We start from the raw sequence: 18,414 nt of genomic DNA, 5'->3' as shown, positions 1-18,414 counted from the left end.
TTTTTTTTTTTTTTTTTTTTTTTTTTTTTTTTTTTTTTTGTGGGGAGAAAAGGTAGACATAATTTGGGATATTTTCTTCAGCAGTAGCCATTGGGAACTATCAATGTTTGCCTCTCCCACAGTACACCCCGTGGTCCTACTTACTAACTGGAGAACACTGGGCAATACGACAACTCTTAACTTTTTACACTTAATAATTTCCTGCCCTCCTAGAAAGACTGAAATGTCATTTTGGGAAAAGAGGGCCAATTAGATTAATAGGCTGATTATGAGGAGAACATAAGACCCTATCTTTAGCTCGAAGCATTTTAAGGTGTCTCTGTGTCCAACTCTCTTTTCGCTGGTGGAGCACCAACATGGATAGAAGGGAAAACTACCAGCTTTTTGTTTTCTAAATTTGATCTAATAATTAACAACTTAAAAAAAATCTTTTTTAATGTTTATTTGTTTAATGTTTATTTGTTTTATTTGTTTCGAACTCACGAACCGTGAGATCATGACTTGAGCCAAAGTCGGACGCTCAACCGAGCCACCCAGGCACCCCAATGATTAAGATCTTTGAGGATCCTTTTTTATTTCAATGTTTATTTATTTTTTTTTGGACAGAGAGAGACAGAGCATGAACGGGGGAGGGGCAGAGAGAGAGGCAGACACAGAATCGGAAACAGGCTCCAGGCTCCGAGCCATCAGCCCAGAGCCCGACGCGGGGCTCGAACTCACGGGCCACGAGATCGTGACCTGGCTGAAGTCGGACGCTTAACCGACTGCGCCACCCAGGCGCCCCGAGGATCCTTTTTTAAAAAAAACAGGGGCGCCTGGGTGGCTCAGCTGGTTGAGCGTCTGACTTCGGCTCAAGTCATGACCTCACGGTTTGTGAGTTCAAGCCCTACATCGGGCTCTGTGCTGACAGCTTGGTGCCTGGAGCCTTCTCGGGATTCTGTGTCTCCTCTCTCTGCCTCTCCCCTGCTTGCACTCTGTCTCTCTCTCAAGAATAAATAAACCTTAAAAATTTTTTTTTTAAATAAAAAAATAAATTAAAAAAATGTTAGAAGCCTGAGGTAAAATGGTGTAATTTTAAGAAGAAATATGCAAAGTAAACTGAACACTTTAAAACCTATGCATTTTAAAATTAAAACAAGACTAAAAACTAAAGTTGGAATATTCTTGTATGTACAGTGCCAAGTGACTTTACCTTTGTTGTTTGTGTTCAGAAACGGTACAAAAATTTTTCATCTTAATATAAGAATGGCATTATATTTAAACTTCCCAAATAGAGAATTCCAAAACCAGAAGCTATTTTAATAATTAAAATTTTCATCACCAAACAGTATTTTTGTTCAGTTGCCTGAAGTTCAGAATTTTTTTCCACCCAGTAAGTGTTTGTGATTTTTTTTCTGTCATGCCAGTTTCAAAGTAGGGATGGGTAACCTAGTAAGGGGGCATTATTGGGATTTCAGGGGATTGGATGAAAACTCTGGCCCTGAAAGGCCCACCTTAGGTATATAACTGCCTGGCTAGCAATCATTTTTATTTCTTGTTCACTTCCTGTTCTGAGCTGTTCATTCAGATGTTTTTTGAAGGTGGAAAGTGGAGGAGTAAGCCTGGACGGCTCCTAAGAGTCTGCTGTACCATGGGGCTGTTTAGGATGTTCCACTACTATGATTTACTACTCTGCGATCTTATTAACCTAGCAGATAGCTCAGTTATTATCTCTCAAGTTCATAGTATGAGAAATACTTGGCTTGCATCTTGCAGAAGGCCATTCATATGATACCACATTATTAAGCTCAAGTTATGGTCACAGGATTCTAAAGTCTCTTTGGTAGCCTTTATTCTATCTGACCTTTCCTTTTTAAACTGGATCAAATGGGAAAATATAGCTGCCTTTTAAGTTTTAAAAATGTTTTGATTTTCTATTTCTCAGTGGGTTCTTCTATCCTTTTCTTCCGCTTTATAATCTTTCATTTCTTAATTTGACCTCGTAGGGAATCAAGTACTGTGGCTCAGTGATTTCTTCCAAGTGTTTGTTATCACTTACTATATACTATTTGTGTCTTAATTTTTTGAGATGTGCTGTAACTTTTCTTCTCTTTGACAAATGTTTCTAGGCTACATAATGAAAACCTGGGTCTTTGGAGTAGATGGAATGATTTCCCAATGTTAAAAATCTGGTGTATCAAACATAATAAACATTTTCTGATCTGTATTTTGTGCTTTTATAAATCTTACGTTTTATTATTTTCTTTGCCTAGAATTGATTTCTAAATGTGAGCTACAGTAACCACTCAATTTTAATCATAATTAAAGGAGGCTAAGGATGTCCTAAAGGCTCTTTTTATGCTATAAAATGACAGAGAAACTTCCACTAATGTGTGGAAGTAATTTAAGTTAGGCTTTTCTTCACATGTCATAAACAAATGGTGAGAGGACTCAAAGACATAAAAATATCCTTGATAGTAGATAAAGGAGTAATATAGCTGTATCTATGTGGGCATGTTATGTTGACATTATTAAAGCCAATTTATAGCAAGTCTGAAAAATTCAGGTATATTTTTCTTGAACTATGTGTATTGGTTCTATCAAGTATCCCAGGAAATAGAGTTTTGTCATTTTGATTCCAGATTGTATATAGCCTTTTGATCCTGTGCTTTGCTCTTTAATAATGGATAGTTATTGAGTAAAAATTGATGATTAAATATTGACATTTTTTATATGCAAAATTGTACCTCAGAAAATACTTTTGACAGAAATAAGTCACAAAAGAAAACATTTGTAATATCAGTGCTAATAATGGGTAGAATTAGATTTAGGAGGAAAGCTGTAAATGCATAAAATGTTCATTAAAATGATTGAATTAGGGGCACCTGGGTGGCTTAGTCACTTGAGCATCTGACTTTTGTTTTTGGCTAGGGTCATGATCCCAGGATTGCGGGATCAAGCCTCATGGCGGCCTCCGTGCTAAACATGGAGACTGCTTAAGACTCTCTCTCTCCCTCTCTCACTGCCCCCTCAATCTCTAAAATAAAAAAAATTAAAAAAAATTTTTTTTAATGTTTGAGAGAGACAGAATGTGAGCGGGGAAGATGTAGAGAGAAAGAGAAGAGACACAGAATCTGAAGCAGGTTTCAGGCTCTGAGCTGTCAGCACAAAGCCTGACACGGGGCCCAAACTCACAACTGAGATCATGACCAGAGCTGAAGTCACAGACACTTAACCAACTGAGTCACCCGGGCTCCTCTAAAAAAAATTTTTTTTAATGATTGAATCAATTAATTTAGTTAAGCTGATTAAAACAATATTTAGTAATTTGAAAAAAACTGGAAATAAATTACATATATAAAAAATTAAGCTAATTTTTTTGATCAAATTGCTTGCTCCAGAAAATAATTTCTCAATGAAAATTCATCAATGTTGGTTATATTCCTAAATGTAGAATTAAAATGACTGTGGGGATCACAGGAAAGTCTCTATTTTCAGTACCCTGACAAAAAGCTATTGATTTGGATTTATAAATGAAATTGCAAAAAAAATTCTGATCAAAATGGTATGATGCCTTTGTCTCAGATTATAAGCCAAATTTATGTGTTTAGTTTTGCTAGTTATTAAAAGGATCCTTTATAACCAAATATTTGTTGTGTGTCCTAGGTATGTTTCTATAAAACCTGATAATCGAAAATTGGCCAATGGAACTAACGTCCTCGGCTTACTAATCGACACTTTATTAATGGAAGGCTTCCATCTAGTCAGTGCTAGAACGCTATCTTCTGAAGACAAAACTGAATGCTATAGCTTTGAAAGGATAAAAAGGCCTGAAGCTTTCACCATGAACAAAACACTGAAACCAGAGACTACCAGCATAGCAGAGCAATCTCAGAAAAAAAAGTGAGATTCTCTATTCTCTTTTAGAGTGAAGAGAATTGCCATTTTCTTGTTTGGAAATTCTGTATTTATGGCATATATGTTAGTCAAATATGTACTCAGCTTAACTTGTGGCCTTGTCTCCTAGCATGCCTTCTCTGGCAACCATACATCAATCGTGTTTAGGCCATACTAACTGCTTGTTCTCTAAGTAACAACATGCACTTGGTCCTTTGGCACATGTTTCTTCTACCTTCAATGTATCTTTCCCTTTCTTTTCTTCATGAACACTTCCACAGCTTTCAAGAGTGCGTTCTGGAATCAGAATGCTTGATTTCTAATCCCAACTCAATCAATTACTAGCTATACAACTTGGGCAAGTTATTTAAGTTGTCTGTGCCTCAACTTCTTTATCACATGGGGATAATATATCTCCCTTGTAGGATATGTGAAAATAAAAGGAAATAACATATTCAACACATCTGGTACCTGGTAGGCACCAAGTCACTGTTGGTGATAGTGATGGTGATGGTGATGAAGAAGAAGAAGAAGAAGAAGAAAAAGGAGAAGGAGAAGGAGGAGGAGGAGGAAGAGGAGGAGGAAGAAGGGAGGGAGGAGGCAGGAGAAGATGATTGGTGGCCCACTTTCAATTGTACCTCTTCTCTGTGGCCTTGTTTCCCTCCTTTCCCAGGCATATTAATCAGTCTTTTCCTCTGTATAGACTTCTAGGCCATCATAAAAACCAATTTTTTTTCCACTTGAATGTGAGCTCAATCACTCAACAATTTTAACACTACTATGTGTAAAGCACTGACAAACATATGGTGAGAGGAATAATAACTTTGTTATTAATTAACACCTACATTTGGTGAAAAGCTTCTGAAAACCTCTACTAACATTTAAAATACACATATACTTTGGTTTGGTGATTCCTTTTGTAGGAATTCCTCATTTATATGTGTCATTTTGCACACGAGGATAAACATCTAGAAGAGGAAACGTTAAATCAAAGAGTATCAAGCACACAGTAGGGTTAAAACCTGCCTGGAAGCAGTTAAGTATCATTTTAAAAAGTACAATTAATTCATTCAAAAACATATATTAAACATTTGTTAGACACCATACTAAGTCATTAAGATTAAAAAATGAGTAAGACAAAAATCCTTATTCTCAGCTCACATTCAAGGGAGAAAGGACATCATTGTAACAGCAAAAGATGAGAAATAAACTCAAAGCTGATCAACAGGGGATGGGTAAATTATGGTTCATACAGTGAAATACTATGTAGTCCTTAAGGATGGGGCAAGAGTTTATAAACTAGGGAAAGAATGTCAAATATTTCTAAGTGGAAAAAAAGCAAGGTATAGAACAACATATAAAGTGGGAAAATACTTCCACTATATATATATATATATACATATACATATGTATATATATATATATATATACAGAGCATGAACGGGAGGGTCAGAGAGAGGGAGACACAGAATCCGAAACAGCCTCCAGGCTCTGAGCTGTCAGCACAGAGCCCGACGCGGGGCTCGAACTCACGGACTGTGAGATCATGACCTGAGCCGAAGTCAGACGCTTAACCGACCGAGCCACCCAGGTGCCCCCATGCATGGAATTTTCAACAAAGATATGGGTGTTAGATGAGTGTTAGGGGGACTATTATGGCAAAGTATGGCTTATTATCTTATACTGATACAAATGTTACTTTACCACCTTTCCTGTGAAGGCCCTCCACTTAGTAAAGAGTTGGCATCCAGAAACTTCTAGTAATTACAAATTTGTGTACTAGGTTGTAGGGAAGAAATACATATTTTTAAAATTTTCTAACAGTACTTCAAAGGTTATGTATAATGTAGAAGTGCAAAATACTTCAAGATTAGTAATGTCAAGGTTAGTATTTGAAAGTAATGACCCAAATAAGAGAAAAAGCCTTATGAATAAGTGTTTTGTTTTTGGTGGCAGTTATCCCCTCTTTTCTGCAGAAAAGCCAATTTAGTTGTTTTAGCATGTCAAGTTAATTTTCGGGATGATGTGTTTGCTTCCCTTGCTAGTATCATATTCTAGGACACACTAAGTTTTTGACATTTATGTGATTTAACTTGTTGGCTATAGTTGACATGGTTATATATGCAACACTGTTCAACACTGCTTTACTGATAAGATTATTAAAAACTGATAACTGGTTAAAAACATTAAAACAAAAAATATTGTAACAGGTTGGCAAATAGTAAGACAGGAAATGTTAAAACTACTGTTTAGTATGTTCTTAGTCATTCATATTTGCAGGAAACTACTTTGAGTTGAGAAATAAAATGTGCTAATAGAAACATGTTACCTATGGAGATATATATGACATTTGTTCCTTCATTCCTTCATTCAATAAATCTTTAGTGACATCTACTGTGTGCCAAATACTATTTTAGGCATTGGAGATACTGCAGAGAAATAATGCCTTCCCTCCTAGAACTTTTTACAAAAACAATTCATAATATTGACAAATGGTTTAATTAGAAAGACAAGCTTTTTATTAGTTTCTCAAAAGTTATGAGTTCACAATGCAGAGGTTTGTGGAAGGAGAAAGATTACCACAATTAAAAATATATATATTATTAAGGAAAGTGTAGTTTCAGAGTAGACTGAGTTTCTTATTTTAGTAAATACTTTAGAGATTATCTCATCTGGAGGCACATCTGTCAAGATCATCTCAGTAAGCCTCTCGTATTCACTCTAAAATAGAGTGGGACACTATCACTGGGATATCAAGACATGCAAAACATTGAGTCTTGTTTCAGAAAGGGGGACAAGGCAACTGTAGTTTGAAGAAAACAGGGATATATCAGATGCAATGCAAATTAAAAACTCTTGCCTGCTTTAGAAAAAAAAAAAGCTTCAACATTTTCATATGGGTACACCACTTAACTCTTAACTTCTGGACTGGATGAATTTGTCAGTTTTATTTAAAAAATTTTTTAACGTTTACTTATTTTGAGAGAGCACGAACGGGGGAGGGGCAGAGAGAGAAGGGGACAGAGGATCTGAAGCAGGCTCTGCGTTGACAGCAGAGAGCCTGATGCAGGGCTTGAGCTCACACACCGTTAAGATCATGACCTGAGCCAAAGTCAGCTGCTCAACCAACTGAGCCACCCAGGCCATTTTAAATTGTAAGAAAATAATGGCAGAAGCTGGTCTTGGCCAACCATGCTGAAAACCTTGTTCTATTAAATCATATACACCTATCAATCCATCTCATATATACAAAGATGAATCATCACAATGACACATTAAGGTCTGTCATTCTTTTTTTTTTTTTAATGTTTATTGTTTATTTTTGAGAAGGTGGGGAGGGGCAGAGAGAGAGGGACACACAGAAATCGAATAGGCTCTGGGGGCTCGAACGCAGGGCTTGAACTCACAAACGGGGAGATCGTGACTTGAGCTGAAGTTGAATGCTTAATCAACTGAGCCATCCAGGTGCCCCAAGGTCTGTCATTCTTAATGACCAGTACCACCAGTAGTTGGGCCTTCCCTGTTCTCCCGATTCTGTTATGTGTGTTTTATCTTTCCACCCACAGTTTTATTTCTGACAAGGCACTAAAGAGCTTATTCTTGAAACTCAGTAATTTGCCTTATAAGTGATTGGAAGTTGTCCCTAAAAAAATTTTCTGAAGAGTAAAATGTTGAATTTTACTCTTGAATTTAATATACAAGTCATAACTATAAAGAGTTCTTAGGTATGGTAAAATTGGAATTAATTTGGGCTGCTTTGAAAATATATCTGAAATCAGGAGCCCCAAATAACATAAAATGGTCATGGGAAAGGAGCTAGAGAAATAATATATGGTTTAGGGAATCATAAGCTATTTCTAATTTGTCTTATATATTGTTTACATCTGACAAACTTCAGTTTTGCTTTATAAGTTTTTGTACTGGTTCTCTATCACAAATAATAGAAATAGTCACATCACCAGAAACCTTGCTGGGATGACAAAATATTTATTAGAGCACTCCAAATCTCCCATATTCTACTGTTATTTTTCCTCTGTGCAGGGGAAGTTGACTCTGTTAACAGTAAGTTTAGCAATGCAGACGAGCCACTATGAGGAAATTTTTAAAAATAAATTTAGGACATTTTGTTACTTTGAGAGAGCCAAAGAACTCATGGAAGAGAACAATGTGACATCAAACTTAGTATTTCAAACAAAGTTCAAGAAATAAAGAGTTAATGTGAAAACATATTACTAAAATACTTAGATTTCTGGAATACCAATGACCTAGTAAAAGCCATCATTACTTACCAGCTTTGCCACAGAACTGCACTTCAAGAATTATTAGGCCTTCCAGGCGCCTGGGTGGCTCAGTTGGTTTAAGCGTCCAATTCTTGATTTCGGCCCAGGTCATGATCTCACGGTTTGTTGAGTTTGAGCCCCACATCAGCCCAGAGCCTGCTTGGGATTCTCTCTCTCCCTTTCTCTCTGCCCCTCCCAGGCTCATGCTTGCGCTCTCTCTCTCTGTCTCAAAATAAATAAATAAACTTAAAAAAGAAAAGAATTATAAGGCCTATCAGACCTATTAGAGATGAAAATTTATGTAAAAATTTCACAAAAAATTCATTATATCATAATTATTAAGCTTAGAAAATAAAATGCCTTAATATTTATCTAAACTATGAGATCCAACTACAAAAATCTTTTAAAGGATAAAAAGTTAACACCTTACATGGCACAGAATAAAAGAGCAACAAACATTCAGCAAAATAAATAGGACTCTGCTTCCCAAACTAAAATGTGCTTAAGACATGTCTAATTATACAAACTTCTAGGTAGGCAGCATTCTGCACCTTCAAATTTCACACCAACACCTCAAATCCAGAATCATTGTTTTAAATGATTATCAGTGGAGTAGAACATACCCTAAACCAAGTGTTTCTATTTCACGTTACTCTCCATTATTTCTCACTCTGGTAAGCATCTGAATTTCTTTGGGTTCCCAACTTGGAAGCCAAATAGGAGAGATCTGTCTTGGTCTCCTTGTAATAAGAGACCCCAAGAAAGTCAGGCTGCAATGTCTGAGCTTCCATGAAATCTTTTAAGATGAGGAATGGGATTGTGTTTAATACTGATCTTTATATTCCCCCACAGTACTGGATGTCTAATGGTCTCAACTGAACTGAATTGAAAAATTTAGAACACTACAGTCTCGGTGAATAGGCACTTGGAAAAACAAGAATTATGGTAGATCAAAGATGGATGATACTCTATGTACAGAGTCTGAAAGAAGTGATTTAAGCTAAAGACTACAGAAAAAAAAATCCCATGGTGTTTTTCCATTAGAAGTTTACTTGGGTAATCACATACCAAGTGTGACGAAAATATTAGATGTCTATAGGAATACTAACTAGTTGAAAGTTACAGAAAATTACACATTTAATCAGAGTAAAATAGCCCAGCCAAAGTTGGAATATAGTATATAATTTGCTAATAAAAATGCAATGCTACAAGAATGCTTAGTAATTAAACAAATGTTAAGGGAATACAAATTCAGAATGAACTTTACATGACTATAACTGATATTAAATCTTGACTTACCTCCACAATTTAGGAGTCATAAAAAGATAGAAGTTATCAGACCAGGCATATAAGTCAGATGTAACTAGGACAGAAATACAGAAAAAAATGTTAGCAGTTCTGGATAACCTGATTTGAAGTCATAGGTTCACTGAACTTGGCTTAATCAAACAGTTTAAGGATTGAGTATGGTCCAAAAGATGTGGTATATCCAGAAGACATATTAGTGAGTGTTTTAAATGCTATTTTGGAAGCACAGATTGACATTTTAGGTTTCCTTACATATCATTAAAATGGAATAGTATATTAAAATATCAATTCAAGGTGTAGAATGATATGGGATTTCTGTCTGATGAAGGTGGCAGTTTTCCACAGCAAGTAGTCACTAGGTAAATAGAGCAAGATACTTGGACATTCTAAATAGGAATCCTACAAAACAACGTTTAGCTCCTAGAAAACCAAAATATTTCTTTCAATGAAATTCTGGCCCTGCCCCTTTGCTCACTTTTTAAATTCCTGGCTAAAATTTATTGAATCCCCGTTTGAATTTTTTGGACTAACACTTTTTTTTTCAGAAGCAAGCCTAATTTAGGGTGAGAAGGAGAAAGTCACAGCTTCTTAGAACCTTCATTTCTGCTTAACAGTATTTCTCCATCAAACACAAGTATTCATATAAGGAATCTCAATTATCTAAACCTATTTTTTACCATCTTCTGGAATCTCCTGTTATATCTCCTTTGAAATGCCACAGTCGTACATTTGGAAGATTTGGCTTCCTGGTTTTCAAATTTTTGTTTATTATTACAGCTCTTCAGCCAGCATTGCAGGTCTTTGTGCTGTACTGTTTCTTGAAACTGGAGACCAGCACATTTCCCACAATTCAATTACCTGCCTTTCCATTTGAGAAATTAAAGCCATGTCAATTTTATATAAAGTTTTAACTGGTTGAATCATGTGAACTTTAAGTTCTCAATTTCATTCCCTCAATCTAATATGGGGAAAGGTCTTTGTTTTATTAATAGACACGAAGATAAGTTCAAGAATATTAACACATATTAGTCATTGACTCTTACAACTAATATAAGTATAGGGATTTTCTTACAGGTGTAAGCTTGAGACATGACATTCTGAGGAAAATAGTTTTTTATTTGGAAATGTTTATTTAAGATTATATACCTAATTAATTTATATAAATTTATGTTACATATTTGCTTTTAAAAGAAAGTCTATTGTCCTTAATAGTTTTTGTTAGCTTGTCTATTCTTATCAGCTTTATGAGGATAACTGACATTTTTACCTCTCTAGCCTTTTACATAGAATTCTCCTTCTGTATATTCAGTGATCTTTAAAGGATTTCAAATGGAATGCCTAGATTTCTTAAATGCAATATTACAAAAATAGGATACAACATCTTTCTCACACTAGCTTCTCTTAACCATCCTCTTGCAGTGATATCACTGTTTCCTTCCAGTACAGAAAATATATAATTTTGACAACTCCCTTTTTATCCAACTCATCATGATGTTCTACGATTTTTTTTAAAAAATATCTTCAATTTATTATTTCATCTCCATTCTCAATGACATTATTTTGTTCAGGTTTTCTTTACTCCTCGATTACTACAATGGTCACATGCCCAGTTTCTTTTTCACCATACTTTGTATCTTAGAATCCTTCTCTATACAGCCTGCTGCGCCGCTCCCCCCTCCCCTGTCTGTCTGTCTGTCTGTCTGTCTATCTATCTATCTATCTATCTATGGTATTGCTAGATTTAATTTCCAAAAATTCTATTACTTTGTCAACTTCCGTTATTTTGTTTCAAGAGGCCATATGGCCTGCCTATTCCATGCTATATCAAGACTAAAGTTCTACAGGGCACCTGGGTGGCTCAGTCAGTTAAACATCCGACTTCAGTTCAGGTCATGATCTCATGGTTGGTGAGTTTGAGCCCCGTGCCGGGCTCTGTGCTGACAGCTCAGAGCCTGGAGCCTGCTGTGGATTCTGTGTCTCCCTCTCTCTGTGCCTCTCCCCAGCTGTGCTCTGTCATCTCTCTCTCTCTCAAAAGATAAACATTGAAAAAAAAAAAAAAAGACTGAAGTTCTCAAGCTTGTTTTCCAGGCAAGCCCCAATTACTTAGTTTTAACCCAGTTATCCAAATTCATGTAACCTTTGCCTCAGGTCTTAGAGCAAAGGTCCCAAGTTTACTTTGTGGGGAATACTGTATTTTATTTTGCCTTAAATTCTCATCCACAAGCCAGGAAAGTCCACTGTTTAACAGTTCAGTGCATCTTAATTTACAGCATACAGGCCACAAATTACAAAATGAAGACCTTTTTTTATTGAGTCAGCAGAGACAACCAATTCCCCTGTAATTCCCCAAATTACTTACAGTTTTGTGATGAGAGGATCATCTCGTGTGGCATTTATTGCCCTTTATTAGAGTGAGCTGTTGTCAGGCAGTCTGCTCTACATAGGACAATGTCTGTTTTCTGCTTCCATTCTCAGTCCTTTCTCCACATGATCCAGGTACAGATGGAAGAGTCAGTTCGCACCTTTTGGAGGGGACGTAGTAGTGCTATCAAAATACATGCCTAGAAAACAGGTCATAAAGAAAATCATTACAAAGGGGAAACTGCTTTGCCATATAAACCATTATTTAATTGCTGGTTGAAATCCTGACTTTTGGTTAAATGTAAAATATAACAAGTCAACCACTCTCAAAGCCAACCAAACCCAATAGTAACAACAGATGTTTTAAAAAATGTAATTTATATACAGGTTCTGAAAAACAAACATAAATGTCATATAGATTTTATATAAAAGCTCTAAGGGTACATAAAATAAATCCTTATGACTTAAATGTCCTAGCAGAAAACAAATGCTACATATTTGTGTCACAATTTTGTCTTTTTAGATTTCTAAAAGCTTTCTCTGGGGTGCCTGGCTGGCTCAGTCGGTAGAGCATGTGACTCTTGATCTTGGGGTCTCAGTTCAAGCTGCACAATGGGTGTAGAGCTTACTTTAAAAAAAACTTTCTTTGGTGTGACTTGCATAGTCTCTTATACAATAGTCCAAGAAAATTTGTTAGAAAACCAATTTCATTCAACAAGGTAGCTCCAGTAAGCAGAGGGATTCAGAAGCATACCATTAACTTTATTAAAAATCTTATTTATTCATTTTGAGACGGAGCAGGGAAGGGGCAGAGAGAGAGAGAGAGAGAGAGAGAGAGAGAGAGAATCCCAAGTAGGCTCCGAAGTGTCAGCGTGGAGCCTGATGTGGGTCTCAAACCCACGAAATGCGAGATTATGACCTGAGCAGAAACGAAGAGTCAGATACTTAACCGACTGAGCCACCCAGGTGCCCCAGTAGCATACCATTAACTTTAGAGATGTATAAAGAACTTCAACAATGCTCAGTACATTTGTTTTTTATGATTATGGTAATGGTGTTTCTTAAAAAGTATTTTTTAACGTAAGTACTTTTCATTCTATCATCTTCCATCTCCTCAGATGGAAGGCTGACAAAAAAATAGGTAAATTATACTTCATTGAAAAGTTTAGGATTATCAGTTGGATTACTCATGGCCCTCCCAAAGGGATATTGAAATTTCACAGGCCTTCTAACTGTTCACAAACCTACCCACAGGTTTTGACTTAAAAAAATTTTTTTTTAATGCTTATTTTATTTTTGAGAGCGAGAGAGAGACTGAGCATGAGTAGGGGAGAGGCAGAGAGAGAGATGGAGACACAGAATCCGAAGCAGGTTCCAGGTTCCAAGCCATCAGCAAAGAGCCAGACGCGGGGCTCGAACTCAAGAATCGTGAGATCATGACCTAGGCTGAAGTCGGACGCCCAACCAACTGAGCCACCCAGGCACCCCTGAAATTTTTCGTTAAAGGACATTTTAAGATAAATAAGACTTGAGACATGAATGTTAATAGGTAGTAGAGAATCAAAGAAGCCCTATAAAAGTAGTAAAAGGTGGAAAAATTCTTAAATTATCAGAAAAGAGCCCGGGCATTTCTGTATTTATCTAGCTGGTATTCAGCCTTTACAGAAAACATTTACCATAAAGGTATTATTGATTTTCAGGAATTAATTACCATTTAATTGCTAAGCACCCACTCTGTTAAGCTTGCAGAGTATATAATAAAGAGTAAGATAATCCCTGTCCATAAGGCAGGGTATATTAATTGTTCTAAGCCATGTATATGAGCTCAAAAGAGAGAATTTCTGGGTGAGAAGGAAAAATGAACTGGGAAAATTTAATGCAAGAGGTAGATAGCCTAGGAGGATTTAGACAGGTGAAGATGAGGGAAAGGACATTCTAAGAGTAAATAACTTGAGCTAAGACTTAGATGCAAATTAGAGAGGGGTTTGGAAAAGGAGTATTTCTATTTGGCATAACCACATTACTTTGGTATTAATTCACCATCATTCCCATAGTGTTAAGATCAATGTTATGGAGAACAAAAAATATGCCTGATAGAATTTTGGCTATGCAACCCTTTCCTCTCAAGATTTCTCACTTGAGGGGTGCCTGTGTGGTTCAATCAATTAAGCATCCAACTCTTGGTTTCAGCTCAGGTCATGATCTCACAGTTTGTGAGTATGAGTGCCTGGTTGGGCTTGGCACTGACAGTGTGGAGCCTGCTTGGGATTTTCTGTCTCCCTCTCTCTGCCTCTCCCCTGCTCACACTCTCTCTCAAAATACATTTTTTAAAAAAGTGTCATGTCCGAGCAAGTACAGCAACTGTTATATGCTATTAAGTAAACAATGTTAGGTTCAGTGTTGAGAACTTCATATACAAAATTCAATTCCGATAAAAACATAAAAACACAAATTATTAAAAAAAGATTTCTCACTTGATTTGCTGAGCTAAAATCCATAGATTGCCTAATATTTAGGGTAATAAACTTGTCTGATATAATCCTAGATTTCCTTCCCTTTTTTTTTTCTTCAACTGTTTTTTGGCTCTCAAAAGGGTTGCAGGCAATGCAAATCCTCGTTTTCTTCTATTAGAAATTAGGGCCCCTTAAGCAAAGCAAAGCAATCTCAAATATGGTTACATTCATTTCCCTATTCCTCTATTTTCAATCTAGTGTATCTGTTTTACTCCTTCCAACTTGATACTTTGATTCATGTTTCCTGTACTTGAAAGCCTCCAATATCTTCATTTCCAAGAATTAATTCTACCTATTCTTCTTTAAGCCCAGCTCACCTTCCACCTCCCCTAAGAAGTCTTTTTTGGTGAGTCTAAGTCTACATTTTCTTTGATCTTCTACTAAACTTCAAGTCCACAAGGCAAAATTTACTCTCCACTATTTTCTAGCTGTTTCTTGTATGTTAGTATATTTCTATTATGGCTAAAAGTTCTTTGCTGACAGTGACCACCTTTTTGGACTATAGTAAGTACTAGACATAGAATAGGCCCTTAAAGCTCACTTGAAAAATGCAAAGAAAACTTAAAAAAAATTTTTTTAAGTAAACTGTATGTCACACATGGGGTTTGAACTCATGACTCTGAGACCAACATTTGCATGCTGTATTGACTGAGCCAGCCAGGCATCCCAAATTGTGAAAGAATTTTATAGTAGTTTTTAAATAACCATCTTTGATAACATAAAATGATATTCACTCTTGTTATAGAATTTGAGGCCTCAAATTACAACCAACTCAGATTTTCACACCGTTCAAAATAAATTTGCATTATGAATAAACTGTCCTACTCTATCACATGTACATAACATAACCATGATGAAAACCAGTGGCCATTTGTGATAATCCAATTCCTTCTGATCCAATTTCTACAAGTAACTGGCCTTGTTTACAACCAACAGATTATAACTGAGTGTTTTGTAACTCAAATTCTTTAGAGTGTACATCTTTAAGTGTATTATCAAATCATGAATACACTAATGTTCAGCTTGAAATAAAGTGAAACTTTGCTTAAAGGAAATTGGAATTCTTCAAATTAAATCCTTAATCTGAATGAGTCTCTTGTGCTCTACCTCAAGAAAAAAATTATAATCAAATACACTTTGGGTTATATGAAACACATTGAACACAATTCTTAAAATTTCTATACCTATAATTACATATTACTTTATACTACTTGATAGTAAGATTCCTTACTCATAAAGTTTGGTGATATTCAGCATGCTTTGAGACAAGACAATATACTGACATACTGTAATTTTTAGGTTTTAGGAAATACTCAAAAGTTTAGGATTACTATAAACTTCAGTTAACTAAATCATCTAGTACTCCATACTGTTCCATTAATTCAATTAAATCCTTTATGTGATAAACTTAAAACAATTATTTTTTTTATGTAGGGGGGGGTCAGATAGGGGCAGAGAGAGACAATTCCAAGAAAGCTCTGTGCTGTCAGTGCAGAGCCTAACATGGGGCTCTACCTCATGACTGTGAGATCAGGACTTGAGCTGAAGTCAAGCTGGATGCTTAACCGACTGAGCTGCCTAGGGATCCCCCAAATTTGATTTTTTTCCAAAATTTTATTATTTTAAATTTACAAGTGTTTCTCCTTCTCTAGGTTCCAGTTTTTTTTTTTTCTCTCTCTCTCTCTCTCTCTCTTTTTTTGACTGTGTCTCTTACAGACAAGGTGTTGGTCTGACAAAGGGTAGGAAAAATAAATCTTTTTTCTATAATGGCAAAGTTAAACATGTAATTTCCAAAATTCTAAGGTGATGTTAAAGTCTCCCATAAATCTACAAGATTATTCAACTTTTTCCTTTGCTTTTGTAATATGTCAGTATAAAGAATTATTTGCAGGGTGCCTGGGTGGCTCAGTCAGGTAAGCCTCTGACTTTGGCTCAGGTCACGATCTTGTGGTTCGTGAGTTCAAGTGCCCCATTGGGCTCTCTGCTGTCAGTGCAGAGCCAGCTTCAGACCCTCTTTCTCTCTCTGCCCCTCCTCCGCTCACATGCACTCTCTCTCTCAAAAATAAATAAATAAGCATTTTAAAAAAAGAAGTATTTGCAAAATGGATATATTGGAGGCTTTGTTTAGGGTTTTAAAAATTTGGGACAAGACAGAGACAAATTCAATCTTTTAAATTTTAAACTGAGGTTTGGAGAGAGATAGCAACTTGCTTAAGGTCACACAACTAATCGCAGAGCCAATTTTAAGTATTTGAGTATCATCACACTTAACTTCTCTAAGTACAGTTTAAGCTTCTGTTTACATTGTCATTCCTCTGGCAAAGTAACAACCTACCTAAACACTTCTTTAGCCTAATGTTCACAAATATGAATTTATTATACTGCATTATAACCTTTTGTTCTCCTCCATTTCATGGTCATCTAAACCAGTGAGAAACCGTTAGCTTCTTTTACATGCTCAACTGGTATCTTAATAAAATGGCATCTTGGGGCGCCTGCTCACACTGTTTCTCTATCTCAAAAAAAAAAAAAAAAAGAGGCATCTTGAGGACAGTGAAGAGAATGGTATCAGAGGCAAGTGCCTTGAACAAAGTGACTTGTTGGATGAATGAATAGCTGTACACACATTACTGAATGAGAATGAAGTGATGGAAGTTTCATTGTCTGAGACCTTAAAAGGACAAAACCACAGAAAATAATTTACAGATTTGTGCGTCTAGAATCATCAAATTAATCTAATGAACATTTTTACTTCTAATTTGTATTACCTGATTTTCTGCATTATTCCTAATTCTGTATGAATTCTTTTTTAAAAGTTTATTTTGAGAGACAGCAAGTGAGTGAGCAAGCATGTGTTCAAGCATGCAAAGCAGGGGAGGGACAGAAAGAGAGGGAGAGAGAGAATCCCAAGCAGGCTCCTTGCTGCCAGCCCTGGACCAACATAGGGCTCAATCCCATGAACTATGAGAGTAAGACCCAAGCCGAAATCAAGAGTCAGATGCTCAATCGAGTCATCCAGACACCCCTGAATTCTTGAGTGAATACTAAGTTATTTATTTAGGGATGCTTATATTATTTTCCATAGAAGCAAGTAACAGAACCAAAAGCATAGTCTAAAAAAATTAATCTAAAATATTAATTTTACTATTTCTATGAGAAACTTCATCTTTTCAATTATGAGAAATTACACACAAAAATACTGACTACTAAAAGTAAATGTTGGAAACACAGAGAAAGTTCTAAATTTATAAGATTATTTGCTGATAACAGAATTCTAAAAATCTGACTTACCTTTTAAAACCCCCATGTTAAATAAATCAGATTTATTCATTCAACTTTAATTTAAATGCTTACTATCTACCATGTGAAATACGTTTTAATTTTAATGTCCTTACATGTGTAAGGAAACTGTATTACTTGAAATAACATCAGATATCATAAATTGTAGAACTATACATTCCACACATTAATAAATTAAAACTATGAAAATGTAAACAGCACAATTTCACATAAAAAGATTATATTGACAGGAAACAGAATAAAAAGTAAACTTAGACAGAAAAAGTAATTTCCAACCACTTTAGACTTCTCCATGGCTAATAATTACAGTAGTCCCCCTTATCATTGGTTTCACTTCCCATGGTTTCAGTTACTGCTGTCAACCACAGTCTGGAAGCAGATGACTCCCTTCTGATGAATAGTCAGAAGGTCCACAGTAGCCTACTGCTACGTCACAATGCCTACGTCATTTACTCCATTTAATCTCATGACACAGCAACTTTATCATCTCATACCATCACAAGAAAGTTGAGTACAAGGTATTTTGAGAGAGCACATTTACATAACTTTTATTATAGTATATTGTTATAATAGTTCCATTTTATTATTAGCTATTGTAAATCTCTTACTGTGCTTCATTTACAAATTAAACTTTACAATGGGCATATATGTATAGGAAGAACACAGTATATACAGGGTTCAGTACCACCTGCAGTTTCAGGCATCCAGTGGGGATCTTGGAACATGTCCCTCACAGATGGGGGGGGGGGGGAGGACTATTGTATGGATACATTTTG

General features: G+C 35.9%; 1 protein-coding gene and 1 long non-coding RNA gene across 3 annotated transcripts in view; one reads left to right on the top strand and one right to left on the bottom strand.

Moving 5' to 3' along the window:
* The window catches only part of KCNRG (potassium channel regulator), a 5,472-nt gene extending 1,586 nt beyond the window's left edge, over window positions 1–3,886 (top strand). Inside the window, exon 2 of the mRNA XM_040448358.1 lies at window positions 3,646–3,886. Coding sequence (XP_040304292.1) covers window positions 3,646–3,886 — 241 coding nt within the window. The remainder of the gene's footprint in view (window positions 1–3,645) is intronic.
* Window positions 3,887–8,334: 4,448 nt separating this feature from the next.
* LOC121012931 (uncharacterized) overlaps window positions 8,335–18,414 on the bottom strand; it is a 92,972-nt gene continuing 82,892 nt past the window's right edge. For both annotated transcript variants that reach the window (XR_005782411.1, XR_005782410.1), the window contains 3 exons: window positions 11,824–12,025; window positions 9,456–9,519; window positions 8,335–8,376 (listed from right to left, as the gene is read on the bottom strand). This is a non-coding gene — a long non-coding RNA (uncharacterized LOC121012931). The remainder of the gene's footprint in view (window positions 8,377–9,455; window positions 9,520–11,823; window positions 12,026–18,414) is intronic.

Source organism: Herpailurus yagouaroundi, unplaced genomic scaffold (assembly GCF_014898765.1).
Source record: "Herpailurus yagouaroundi ecotype Mexico unplaced genomic scaffold, PumYag 197, whole genome shotgun sequence".
NCBI lineage: Eukaryota > Metazoa > Chordata > Mammalia > Carnivora > Felidae > Herpailurus > Herpailurus yagouaroundi.
This window is presented reverse-complemented; position numbering and strand designations above follow the sequence as displayed.